This window comes from Patagioenas fasciata, chromosome 2 (assembly GCF_037038585.1).
Source record: "Patagioenas fasciata isolate bPatFas1 chromosome 2, bPatFas1.hap1, whole genome shotgun sequence".
NCBI classification, from domain to species: Eukaryota; Metazoa; Chordata; class Aves; order Columbiformes; family Columbidae; genus Patagioenas; species Patagioenas fasciata.
This window is the reverse complement of record NC_092521.1, coordinates 121,290,121-121,303,795: the sequence shown is the minus strand read 5'-3', so window position 1 is coordinate 121,303,795 and position 13,675 is coordinate 121,290,121. Positions and strand designations below refer to the sequence as shown.

The window sequence follows — 13,675 nt, the reverse complement described above, 5'->3', positions numbered from 1 at the left end:
GTGGCTGACAGTTTATTTGTTAACATCACATTCATCTAGTACTGCTGACAGGCTGAATCTTGCCCTTTCTAACGCTGCAGGATAACCACCCTTATGTTTTTGTGAAAATAACAGCAAGGTGGATTACATTTCCTTTACGGGATTTGCTTGTACTTGTACTGGTTTTTTTGGGCTTCAAGAAAAAAAATAAAATGCATATACAATTCATCTTTTTCTCTGTGTGTATGAATAAAGCAGAAAAGCTATAAAAACTGTGGAACATTTTCAGTTTAGATTCCCAAATACAACCAATAAAGGCAAAACTATTCCATGCATAGACAGATCAGGACACAAGTATATTCTAAAGCCTCAGGAAACTGATGCTGGAGGAGGGACAAACTGAAATTAGTTCAGCATAGCCCACATAGTACAACAGTTGGAAAAACTAAGCTTCCCACTGTACGATACATACATAATCAAGGTAGCTGTCAGATTTGTGGTACACTTCACCTAATCATCATTTTCCTCTGGAAGTAAGTTAACCTGAAACTGCTTATCACCCTAGGATCAAGACAAGAATCCTCCAGCTGCCTTCCAAATCAAAGCAGCTTCAAGGTTTTATTCTTCGCAGCCCTAGGAAAGGACGGTTTGCACCAATACTGCGACCGTAACCTTCAAATACTAGTTGTAGTGTTAAAGAAGTCATTATTTAACAGCATTTTTGTGAGATAATTATGTTTCTTTAGCTGTGCTAACATGGAAATAGCTAACTGTATAAGAGCAAATGACTACGTAATGTTAAAATGAAAACCTTAAAGCAGAACACTTGAAACATGAAACATTTAACACTTTAGAAAGAAAGACAGTGAGAAGGACCATGGATCCAGAAAACAAAGTCACACTATGCTTTAAACAGAAATCTCAGAGCTTGTGTTGCAAAAACATAACAGTAGAGATGGGCGAAGATATCAAAGGGTTAGAATTAACAAAAATCTATGATCACAGGAAAGCATATATGCTGAAAATAGTCCTACAAGCTGTCTAGTGAGACATGAAACATTTCCATCATTATAATCAATTACAAAGAACCCTTTTAAAGTGTTTTATGACGCAAGATGTTATTCTATACGCAAGCAATTTAAATGTGGCAATCTTGCATCCAAATTGCACATCACTTTCATAGAATGAAGGTAACATTTCAATGTTTCATTCAAAAATAGAAATTTATTTTAGTGTTCTACTTTCTTCATACAAATAAGTTTACTTCTGAAAAAACCAACATAAAAAGTTACACAACAATATTAAAGGTAAATGAGTTTCCCCAGCTACAAATACATTCAATAAATATTAAAAAGAACTTGACCTGAGTGAATGTGTGTTATCAGGTATAAACCAACTGTGACACTAAATTAAGTTTTCATATGGCAATATTTTTATTCTAAAAAAAACCACAACAACCTGTTAGCCCAATGTTTAAAATCAAGACATATGAAAAGAAATCATGATTTCACAAGACAAGACTCTGTCAATAAAAACACAACATGCTAAGCAGCTGTCAACTGGATCAAGACTGCACTTTGGATTTGTGAGTGGTCAGCTCCAGATTTTTTTTTTAAAAAAAGTACAAAAAAAACCTGAAAGTGAGCTTGGACATGCTAGTTAAAAATAACTCCTAACTCTGAACAGTTAGGTACTGACATTAAATGTGAAGTATGCAGCTTTCAGAAATGTTTTGCTAGCACTTGCTATTGTAAGTCTGACACTCCCATTATCTGTACCAACACTTGAAACTTATCTGAAATTTGCCACTTTTCAGCTTTCATGTTCTCATGTGGAAAGGTGCTTCTTTGTCTCATTACGCATCCTCTCATTGGATCTTAATTTGCCACTTTTCAACTTCATCAGGTGGCTTTATTCCTAAACTACAACATAGGAAAAATATCCCAATATATATTTCCCTATATCACTCAGCATTTGAGGATAACTCCAAGACACATTTTTACTAAAGAATCTGACACTCTTCAGGACCCTCAGAGGTTTTTTAATCGTTCTTCTTGTTTTTCCTCAAAAACATCTTTAATTCCTACAGTGCCTTTTTGGGGATAAGTAGATTGGAACTGGGTATAGCATTCCAGTAAAAGTTGATGGTAGGGATGTGCCCCCTCTACCTTAAAACCTGGCAGAGAAATTCCTTGTTTTCTACTACCAACTTGGTTTGGACTTCAAACATAAAGTAAGCCTAATTAATCAGATCAAGAAAATTAATTTTTTGAAGGGGGATGGGGGGATGAAATCTTCCTACAATTACATTAAGGCTCTTAATATTTTCTCCAACAATCCAGAATTGCCATGCTTGACAGAGCCACAGTTGTTAATTTAATTATATTTACATTTTTGTATTTATTAGCTTGGAATAACTTTTCTCAAACACACGCTGAGTTTCTGCCAGCAGAATGAAATGCCAGTAGACAAATGTTGATCTTTTATTTGTTTGTCTTCCTGCCATGTGCCCCAGGCAAGTATGTAAGTTATATGCAGTGGACCCAGTTGCTGAAAATAAATTGAAGAAATTATTTTTAAAGGTTGCAAGTTTACGAAAAGTCACTCAAAAAAACTTAAATAGAGTCTCGTATCCCTGTTACCAAAGTATTAAGTGACAATCCTGATTATGCCAGAAAGATAATTTTAAGCTTTAAATCATTTTACAAAACAGTGGATGTCTGTGTGTGTGTGGACGTGTAAGTTTTCATGCACACACTCTGCTATAGCTTCTGTCTCCTGCTTACAGATTTGTTTTAATTGGGGTGTTTTTTGGTGTGGGTTTGGTTTGTTTGTTTCATTTTGGGCTTTTTCTCCACATAAGATATATCAGGGAAAACCAAGGAAAGTGTCCTTAGAATAAACAAAGAAGGATACACTAAAATTATGATCATTAGTGAGCAGACCCAAAAAGTTATTTTACAATAAAACAACTTTAAAACTAAATGGGCTGGGAATAAATGGCCAAATGGCCATTTTTATTTTAATCTCTTTACAATATGGGCAGATGTGGACAGACCTAGAAACAGGAGTTATCAGAGAGATAAGCTAGGAACATTAATTAAAACTGGCATTCTGTATGAATTTGAATGATAACCAACTGTAGACCTAGAACAAACTAGATACAGTCAGACTAGCTAGAGTCTACATATGAGTTCACAGGTCATGAAACTGCACCTGTAATGATGCAGCTGCTTTGCAACTGTAGAAAACTACGAAATTTTACTTCAACAAGTCAGAAATAAAAAGGCTCAAATTAGATGGCTTTTCAATTTGGATGAAAAGAGAAATCGAGATATTCCACTGCTTTGACAAAGGAATCACATTCTAAGCTCAGTATTACGGAGAAATTCTAACACGCTGTCATTCCCCCTGGGCTATTTAGTTTGTTAACTTGGTGATGGAATTCCACAAGCCAAAGGCTTTGCAAAGGGATTTGCAGCACAGAGGCTGCAGCGGGTTCTCTGAGCCTTTTAAACACTCAGCAGAGCACTCGACCCAGGTCTGTAAAAAAAAAGGGGGCACAGCTGCCCACTGGCAGTGTGAGACTGATACTCCCAATTAATAAATTTAAAAGAGGTAATGAAAAGGACTAGATTTTTGCCTCCAAAAGGACAGGCAGAGAGCGACTCAACAGGTGGAAGCGGCTGATCTCCTACCAGACAGAGGACACTACTCCTCAGCATGGAGGCATTCTGTCAAGTTGCTCTGTCACCTCTTACTAAAATAAAAGACCAAGTTGAAAATTTCACATCAGAGCAGCTGTGTCCTAGATGGCAGAAGGCCCAATCTATTCACAGAGAGGAAAGAACAATCATTTATTTTAATCAGTAAGGCAATATACGTGGAAGCAAACCTCCCTAACTTGGGAAGAATTTTTCTTTCTGTAAGATGAAGAATAAGCAGATTTTTTTTTCCAAGAATTCTGGATTTTTTTTTTTTTATATATAGAATCTAATTCCTAAAGAACCAGTTTCAAAACCTAAATATAAAGATAAAACTAACATTTTGGTGTATTTCTAAGATAACTCAAAATAAATAAGAGGAAATTATATTTCAGAGATGTAAAGAGCAATTCCATGAAAAAAAATACATTACTAAGTCAGAAAAAAAGTGACCTTATTGCAACCTCCAGATAGAAGAAATTGCACATAAAATGTCTTCATCTTCAATATAAGAATGAGATTTGAAGAAAAATATACAAGAGATCAATCTCCCTATTGTATTCTAAGCTCAGTCTCATTTTTTCAGTATTCTTCTTAAAAATACTCAACTGGAAATAGATCAACTGCAAGTGAATTCACAGGCATAAATATTCATTCATTAGTATTTTTTCTAATATGACCTACATATTAGAATACATCAGCAGAATAAAGATAGTGCACAGTTTCATATCTTTGTCTAGCCTGTGAAAGTTTACTTGTGTTTTATTTTTGCATTTTAGTGACCTCTGGTGGTTACATTCAAAGCAAATTCCTGTTAACCAATTACCTGAATAAGAACTTTTTATTTAAAAACAAAAACACACAAACAAACAAAAAATAAAATAAAATATAATTCTTAAAAAACCAACACATTAAAGGTTTTTGGAATATAGTATACAAAAGTTTACTTTAGCATGTAAAATGAGGATGAAGCTTCGTTTCTTTCCTAAGGTTTTTCTGCTTTTTCAGGAGTTAACATTACGACCATTTAACAAACTGTGTAAACGACAGCAATAAACAGGTTAATTGTGCCGATTCAACATCAAATATAGAGGAACTATCCTTAAAGAAATGTGTAAATGGGTAAACAATTATAGGAGGTAGAAATGAAGAGATGAATTTCAACATGCAAGGGCCAGTGGTATCCTGCACAAGCCTTTATTAGGTCCTGGGGTACTTTAAAAGTGCAAAAGAAATCACAAATAACTGGAAGGGTGCAAAATGAGGAAACAAAGAACTGCAAAGGAGCTGTGATTGAGTGACAAAAATTGGAAAGAAAACTTGGTGTACACTGCATGGTACACATAGAGAGCAAAAATAATTCCAGAATCGCATCTTCACAAGTTCCGAACTGACTTCTCACACTTGCAAACTAAGTTTTGGCTATAGGAGATAGTTCTACAGAGAGATCACCTCTGTCCAACAGGACTCAAAAATGCAAACAATATTAGAAGTTAGTAGGAACTGAAAAGGGAACTATGTGGAACTGACTATAAGTAGACCAATCGCTCATGTATCTTTAGTCTACAAGACCTGGATCACAGAAAGTTATTTTAGGTTATGTTGTTATCCTAATACTAGGATTCAATTTTTTCCTCATTCTAATTTTGTGTAAGCATTCTAAAATATTTTTTAAATTCAGAAATATTACTTTGGGAGAAAAACTTGGAATTAATGTCATCACAGCAAGCACAGCGGGTGCCTTTTGAATGGTATAATAATTCAGACTTGTTAATTTTTAAAATAAATCCTCATTTTCCCAATGAATATATCTAAAAATTAATTTTAATTCACATAAGAATGGGGCCAGAAAGCAATCATGAAAATTAATTTTCTTTTCTAGTCCTTCAGTTTAAATGCTCAGTCTCAGACTTACGCATATGTCTAAACATGCTAGATTCCATTCGTGAACAATTTTTATGTTCATATTTTAAAAAAGAACCATTTTAAACAAAATAATATTATAGCTCAATGTAAAACTACTTCTGTCTATTGCTTTTATGTACACAAAAGCGGACTAGGATATATATTTTCTGAGATGGAAACTGAGAAATTAGGAAAACTATTGCTGACTATATTAGTGCTAAACACATAAACAAACACCTAAAGCCAAAAGTTTCATGGACATCTCAAAATTACTTTTAAGTATTTTTACTGGAACTTTTAAAAGTTCAATATCAGGAAAATCTACCACATATAAGAGTGCACTTACTTAAATTGCAACCTGGAATTCAATTGACATGCAACTGTCAATATTGAAAGACTTTGACCAAATTTCAATGACTATAACCACAAGGACTCTTTCCCTACTTTGTAACCTTATTTTAAACAAACAAACAAAGGAACAAACAAGCCCCACTAATGTTTTAAGTTTTTGAGCTTTCAATACAGAACTTCAATGCTAAGCAATATAATAATGGTAATCATTCTTAATATTCACTAAGAAGAAACCAGAACAATCTAGAACAACAAAATAATCCTTAGCCACATTGCCAAAGAAGTCAACTATTAACCATATTCCTACATGTTCCTACACGTCAGATCTGCACAGTATGGAGGCATATTTGTTATGTGTGTTTAGCAGTTATTTCTCACATTCAAACACCCCTTACATTCAAATCCTGACTTCATGAAGTAATGTCACATCCACACTTTAAACAAATATTAAATAGCAGATCCTGTCAAGTTTATGCAATTTGTGTGCATGTGTCACATACAAAAAAGGACAATAAGATCACTTTGTCTAATCAGTCTTCTGTTTAAGTCAATTACTGACCATGGAAACTGAAAAAAAGGATTAAAAATAATTTTCTTCTCCAAAGAAAATTACAACTGTCATCATATACATTCTTCCAGAACTGTGAGGATTGTCAGATTAGTCCCATCTCAATTACTTTTTGGAAAAAAAGGATTGATAAGAGTCAATAGTACTGTTTTTATACTAAACACAGTAATTACATTTCAGGGTAACCAATTATGTCAACACATTTTTTTCTTGTTACACACACATGCACAAGAAGTATGACAGTGACTACTTAATTTTCTGAAAAGGAGAAAAAAAATGCTAGAGTTTTATCTTTAGTGTGTAGTTCTGCCACAGGTGAGTAAAGATCAGAACCTCAACTACATAGAATAAACTCAAAGGTTTATATATTTAATTCATTGAATTAATTATATTCCCATTTACACACATGAGAAAAGATAAAGCAGGATTTAAAAAAAAAAAAAAAGCTGTGAAATTTTCTGACATAAAAAGTAAAAGGATTAGCAAAGCTGCCTCCCCTCCCCTCGCTCCCCCCCCCCCAAAAAAAAAAAAAAAATTGAAAGTTACCTCAGAAACGGGTACATTTTCTCCAAGTTCAGATGTGTGTAATGCCAGTAAACCAATCACCCGAGCAACTTTGGCACGTCTGCATATCAAACAATTTTTTTGTGGGTGCAAAAAGACTATCTCAAAAATATCACAATAACAATTATGTCTCGTTTCTATTTCACACAGATTGCTAAGGACAGGAAATTTTTAAAGTGCTATTTACAGCTCTCATTTTCTTCTTATTTCTGTTTTCTTTGTACCATGAAAATATTTCAGTATTTCAGCTCAATTAGCAATAAATCCATGCATAAAGACATTTCTTTAGCACTGAAGAATGAAGGTTCTTTATTTTATTGTAGTCTTACTAATCACTCACACTCATGTTCACTTTTACTATAACACAGAAACCCCCTATGGATTATGTTAAACTTTTCAGTATAGCTGACAAAACAGAAGATAAATCTGTATCAGCAAATCAGTTTTAAATGTTTCGTTAAAGAAAAAATTGGAATAATAAAATCAACATTTATGAAACAAACAGTAGAGGGCACTATCATATTGAAATATTTCTGGCAGGTATTTTTTAAAAAGCTACCATTATATTAATAGTTATTTTACTACTATCATGGTATGGATTGGTTTATACAGAAATTTTAAGTAACACTATTTGATACACCAAATATATCTTCTGTAATCTTTGGTCATGTGAAATAGAAATATACTAATTCAATGCTAAAAAGTTTCAATATTATATACATGTTCATACTGCCAGTCAGGTACCACAGCAGTCTGACACGCTAAACCACTCCTCAAATACCCTGCTAAAGAACATATTTAATGAAATACAGGGATAATTCCATATTTTGGGAAAAAAATCATTATTACTTACATATCCCAGTTGGCGGCTGCACGAAGCTGCTGTATCAATATAGGGAACTATAGTTTAAAGAAGATAAATAAACATTCGTGATTTTCAGTCATCTGGTATGTCCCAATATCAAAGTATCAGTAATTTCATAAAAATAAATTTGGATAACATTTGCAAAATTATTATAATACACAAATGCTGTAGATATTATCCAAACATTAATTTTAAAAAAAGGCTGAGAGTAAAAATACACTGTATTACTATATTCTTGCCTTAACCTAAACCACTAAACATATGTGTGTTTAAAAAAGAAATAAAAAAACCACATAAACATTTTTTTGTTATGAATAACATTATGCAGAGGAAAAATACTCTGATACCTTCATCTACAAACATAGAGACTATCATGCAGCATTAGCCAGCAAATACTTAAAGAATAAAATTTATTTTGTGAGAGTGAACAAAAATAGTTGGTAAATACTAGAATAATGAATGGGCCACTAACACACATAATCAGCCACTTAAGAACCAAACTGCATAATTAATAACTTGTTTCTAAAATTCCTATTTATTGGCAGTTCAATTATCAGATTATTGTCCCCCCAAACATTCTCCAATGATAATGGAATACACCTTCCAGCAATTCTGCTTCCAATTTTCACAAGAATTCTATGGTATAAGACCTGCCATTGCTTCCAACTGAATGTCCTTCATTGAATTTTTCTTGCAGTGCAATTTTGCTCTTAATATTTCTGTATCAAATGATTGCATGTGTCAGAATATGACAGGTGCATTAGCATAATGTAGGAGAACAAGATATAGGTTACTTTTCATTAAATAGACTGAAAAGCACACATCTCGGGATAGCCTCTGTCACGCTTTTACATAATAGGAAAAATATATTTCTCTTCTGCACATGTAATACTCTGAGAAATATGCTGAACTACTACAGAGGATATTAGCAAAATTGGTTGTCTGGTAGAAAATAGTTCTTGGAAGCTGAAATCACCATTTAGGTACACACTAAAACAGACTCTTCAGAGAACATGCCCACTCTTTGAAGCAGGGCTTAATGAGGTTTTACTGTACATTCTTTAGAAAGTTTTCCTTGCTATTCTTAACAGACATATAGCCAAATAAAACTGATTTAACAACTCAAATGTAAATGTTTTTCAGTCTTCTCTGACACTTTATGATTTATTAAGACTCATATTTCATAATATGTTATTTCACTCTCTCCATCAAGGTTTGTTTTTACTCCAATCTTTTTCCTAATGGAACAAATCTATATGTAAGTGTATCTGGAATCTAAGAGAAAGCATTAGTTTCCTTCAGCTCTTTTAAGAAACCTGATATGGAATTTAGTGATTTGTCATTATTTTGTACTTGTTTTAACATATTATTTTTGTAAGTACACCAATGATTTCTTGAAATAGAACTAAAAGCAGCCGATTTTTGCCATAATTGTGAATATGTAAACCATGTTGATTCCTTCAAAGCTTTATTTACCAGCTGAGAGCTAATTAGCCTGCTTGCAACTTCCTTGTGGACCACCACAGTACACAGATAATACAGTAAGTTCAGTTTAGAACGTGCTGCTCCTGTATTCTTCTCAGTGGAATCCAGCAGTGAACATATTCGTTGCAAGAAGTCATTCCAGTCCGTATCTTTCATAGATGATAACTTCTCAGCTAACCATAAGAATCAAACACTTAGTTAAAGATAATGGATCTTTGATGTTGCTTTAACACACAAGAAAGTAGCATCAACAAGAACAGATAAGTTGTAAAGTTTGAATCTAATTATTATTTTAGTACTTAAAATATTTGAGAAAGATGTTACAATTCATGTCTGAAGATTACAGAAATCAAAAGAGAAGTAATAAAGAGAAAAAAAGCATAAAAATGTAGCAATAAAAGCCTCAAAATATTTTTCAAAGTGCAATCCATGGACTTCATTTAAGTAAACGTTTATTGGCATTATATCTAAGAAAGGTAATAGTTGTTGTCCTTTATCATTACTAATTCTTAATAGGAAAGTGAAGTTTCACTACAGTGAATTTCTGACAGAAAATAATGAAAGTCAGTGAAATCTCTGCAGAATCAATAAATCAAAAATGTGTATAATTGTTTATATAGTACGTATCCCTCTAGTTAAGTCTTAGTAGTATCAGAACATAGGTGACTTCAGGAGTACACAAAGAGAAGACAAGTCACTAGGACGGTTAACATAAATCCTGTGGTTTGATTTGCTGACCACTGCACATGAATAGACAGTTTTCAAATACTTCCTTACCAGTCTCAATGGATAACTTCACTCTAGGAGCCACACATTCCCTCAGTTTTGGTTAGTTATTTATTAATAACTTTTCTGCCATCCCGGTATGCTCCAGTACAGAGTATTTAAGAGAATGTCTTCTGTCTTTCACTCCAATTTTACACTTAAGTAACAACACCTACTTGTAATTTACATTAGTAACCATGAACAGAGGTTTGGATTCCAGCTATATATCTTAATTTTACCATACTATCTTTAATCGTTATTTACAAGCAGCATCAAAATCAGTGTCTTCAAAAACAATCAGAAAGTTGTCCAGAAAAAAAGCTTCAACCTGAAAGCATTACAACTACAAAAAACACTGTCCCATATTAAATAAATACAAACAACAAAAGTTAAACATATCAGAACATCAGTCTGATAACCTAGCTACTTAAGTGCAATATGAAGTAAAGTACCACCCCCTTAGGCACTTGAATCTGATCAGTTTTGCCTACGATGTTAGTCAAATTAAAAATATTTGCTGTTATTAAAATCTTGATTGGGAGACTGGGGAATGTTATGTTCCTTTCCAACTACAAAATTTCTTCAACAACTTAACTCTCCAAAATACATACTTTGTAGAGAAAAAGAGTAACTTTTATGTCTACGAAGACGTGCTATGTGAATTCTAAAAGGACTACACATCTGGCTGACATACCTCTTCGAGGTCAGTGAAGTGTAATAATACTTCCTTAAATAGACTACAGGAAATTTGCCAGGGGAACAAACATTACACTCATGACAATGAGCAGCCTTTTGTTTTCAGAAATAACAGCAGCCTTTCTAAACGTTAAAATCAACAAATGCCAAACAATTCTGCACTATCTTTTGGGACATGATTCCCACAACATTTCATGATTCAAGGTGGGGCTGTGAAGGCTGCCTATTACTATGGGTGATCAACACCGCACATTTTAAGATTTTGTTTGAATTTGCTTCTCTACTTTTGTCAAATATAATCTATTTGGTTGACTATTTCAGTTGTTTACAAAAAAATAACACAGGGAAACAATGAGCTCTTTAGGTGGGGAAAAGACTGGATGGCATGTTCCTAAGAGGAGCAGCAGAGGATACAGGGTTTCTGTGGTCTGAGGAGAAGGTGGTGGAGGGGCAACTTCATTGTCCTCTCCAGCTAAAGAGAAGGGGAAGTGGAGAGCAAGGTGCTGATCTCTCCTCCCCGGTACTCAGTGCCAGGGCACGCAGGAATGGCTCACAGCTGCATGGATCAGGGCAGCTTCAGCCTCGACATGAGGAAACATTAATTTACTAAGCCAGTGGTAAAACCCTGGAACAGGTTTCCTTGAGAGCTACTCGATGCCCCATGCATGTCAGTGTTCAAGAGGCATTTGGATAACGCACTTAACACTATGCTTTAACTTTTGGTCAGCCCTGAAGTGGTCAGGCAATTGGACAATGTGGTCATTCTCAATCCCTTCCAACTCAACTCTTCTCTTTCCCTCCATCCACAGCGAGTCTAATAACAACCTGCCAGAGGGTTTCCAGCTCCAAAAACACTTTCAAGGACACAAATCAAAAAGGTTACAGGTTGAAATATCATTTTATTTTATTCCATTTTATTTTATTTTCCTGAATCTAGTTCAGAGCCGATGCTCACAGGCATTAACTCAATGCCCATGTGTAGCCAGGAGCAGGCTGATGCATTCTTCAGTTGAGTTTGAAAAAAATTTGCAGCCTGGCAAAGGCAAGCCACAGAGCTGCAAGAGCAGCAGCAGGAAGACAGGCCAAGCTGTCCTGTTTCCTGAAGAGTCAGAACGTGAAGAATGAGGATCAGGACCCACCACACACAAAAGAAGAAAAAGAGAAGTTGTGTGGTACCATGGGTTCTTTTCCAAAGTGTGACACGCAGCAATGACAAGCGGACCTTTGGAGTTGTGAAACTTGCTCCACCGCTGGGCTTCTTGGCCTGGGGATGCATGACAAGCGCTCTCATCCCTGCCCGGCGCTTGTGTTGCCCGCAGGGAGAGCTGACAAGTGGCAGCTGAGGATGGTGCAGCGAACCTGAAGCCCCTTCAAGCATGGGCTGCTCTGGCCAAGCAAGAAGCCCTGGGGAAAAGGAGCCCAGGGAAGAGCAGAGCTGGCTCCCTGCCTCCTGCTGCAAACTTGCCCTGGGCAAGAGAGACCAAGAGATCCAGGACACCAGCGGTGCCTTGGAGGTGCAAGAGCAGTGGGCAGAACTGAGGGCAAAGGGCTCAGAGGAGCCCTGAACAAGGGCTGTGCTCAATGCGACAGAGGTTGAGAAGCAACACCCGGGAGCACCCTCGGGGCCCGCCCTGGGAGGCCGTGGAGGACCCCCGGGAGCACCCTTGGAGCTCAACCTGGGAGGCTTTGATGGACCCCGGGAGCAGCCTCGGGGCTCAACCTAGTAGTCCGTGGAGGACGTCTGGGAGCACCCTTGGAGCTCAACCTGGGAGTCCAAGAAGTTCCTCCCCCCGGATGCGGGGCACGAGGGCCACCTTCGTGGAGCAGGAGCAGCAGGCACCCAGCCACAATGGCCTAAAGGTGGCCCAGGGCCGAGGAGCCGTGCTCACTGCTGCAGGGGAAGGCAAAAAACCCACAGAGACACTGATACTCACGTGGGGGAAAAAAAGCCTTCCTCCCCCCAGCTGCAGGACACGAGAGGCCATCTTCGTGGTGCATGAGCAGCAGGCAGGAACCGAGCCAAAAGGGACCAGAGGAGCTCTGCAAAGTGGTCATGCTCCATGCTGCAGAGGAAGGCAAAAAACCCCCGGGGACCAGGGCCAATCTGCCCCGGGGGAAAAAATTCCTTCCTGACCCCAGTGCTGGCGATCGGCTATCCCTGAGCATGGGAGCAAGACCTGGCTCCTTGGCCCACAGGCTGGTCGTGCTGCCCAGGAGACGCCCAAGCTCTATTCTCCCTTGACCTGGAGCCCTCTCAGGGGCTTCCGAGAGCACCCAAATAACCCCGGCCTGATCCACCTTGGGGACAAGGATCCTTCTCATGCCTGCTGGGACACCAGTGGCTGCTCCAAAGCACTGGGACCTCATTGCTCTCTACAGCTTCTGAGGAGGGCGAGTGGAGAGGGAGGTGCTGATCTCTTCTCCCTGGTACCCAGTACCAGGATGCGTTGGGAATGGCTCAAAGCTGCGTGCACCAGGGGAGTTTTGCACTTGACAAGAGGAAACTTTTCTTTCCCGAGAATGTGGTCAATCCCTGGAACAGGCTTCCTGGAGACCTGGTTGATGCCCCATGCCTGTCAGCGTTTAAGAGACAATGCCCTTAAAACCACGTTTTAGCTTTTGGTCAACCCTGAAGTGGTCAGGTAGTCAGACTACGAGATCATTGTAGGCCCCTTCCAGCTGAAGTCTCCTCTCCTCCTGTTCCTACCTCCTTGTTTCCCTAGCAGTATATGCTGAGGAAATCTCTGATGACATTTCTTCCCAGTCCTGTTCTAGCAGAAGGCATCAAGAAGA

General features: G+C 37.1%; 1 protein-coding gene across 6 annotated transcripts in view; it reads right to left on the bottom strand.

Annotated features, from left to right (window-relative positions):
- The window catches only part of ULK4 (unc-51 like kinase 4), a 241,692-nt gene that overhangs the window by 203,284 nt on the left and 24,733 nt on the right, over positions 1–13,675 (bottom strand). For all 6 annotated transcript variants that reach the window (XR_011737700.1, XM_065831136.2, XM_065831135.2 and 3 more), the window contains 3 exons: positions 9,413–9,594; positions 7,925–7,971; positions 7,054–7,132 (listed from right to left, as the gene is read on the bottom strand). Coding sequence is in view for 5 of the 6 variants with exons in the window: in XM_065831136.2 (XP_065687208.1) it covers positions 7,054–7,132; positions 7,925–7,971; positions 9,413–9,594 (308 nt within the window). In the remaining variant the exon portion in view is untranslated. The remainder of the gene's footprint in view (positions 1–7,053; positions 7,133–7,924; positions 7,972–9,412; positions 9,595–13,675) is intronic.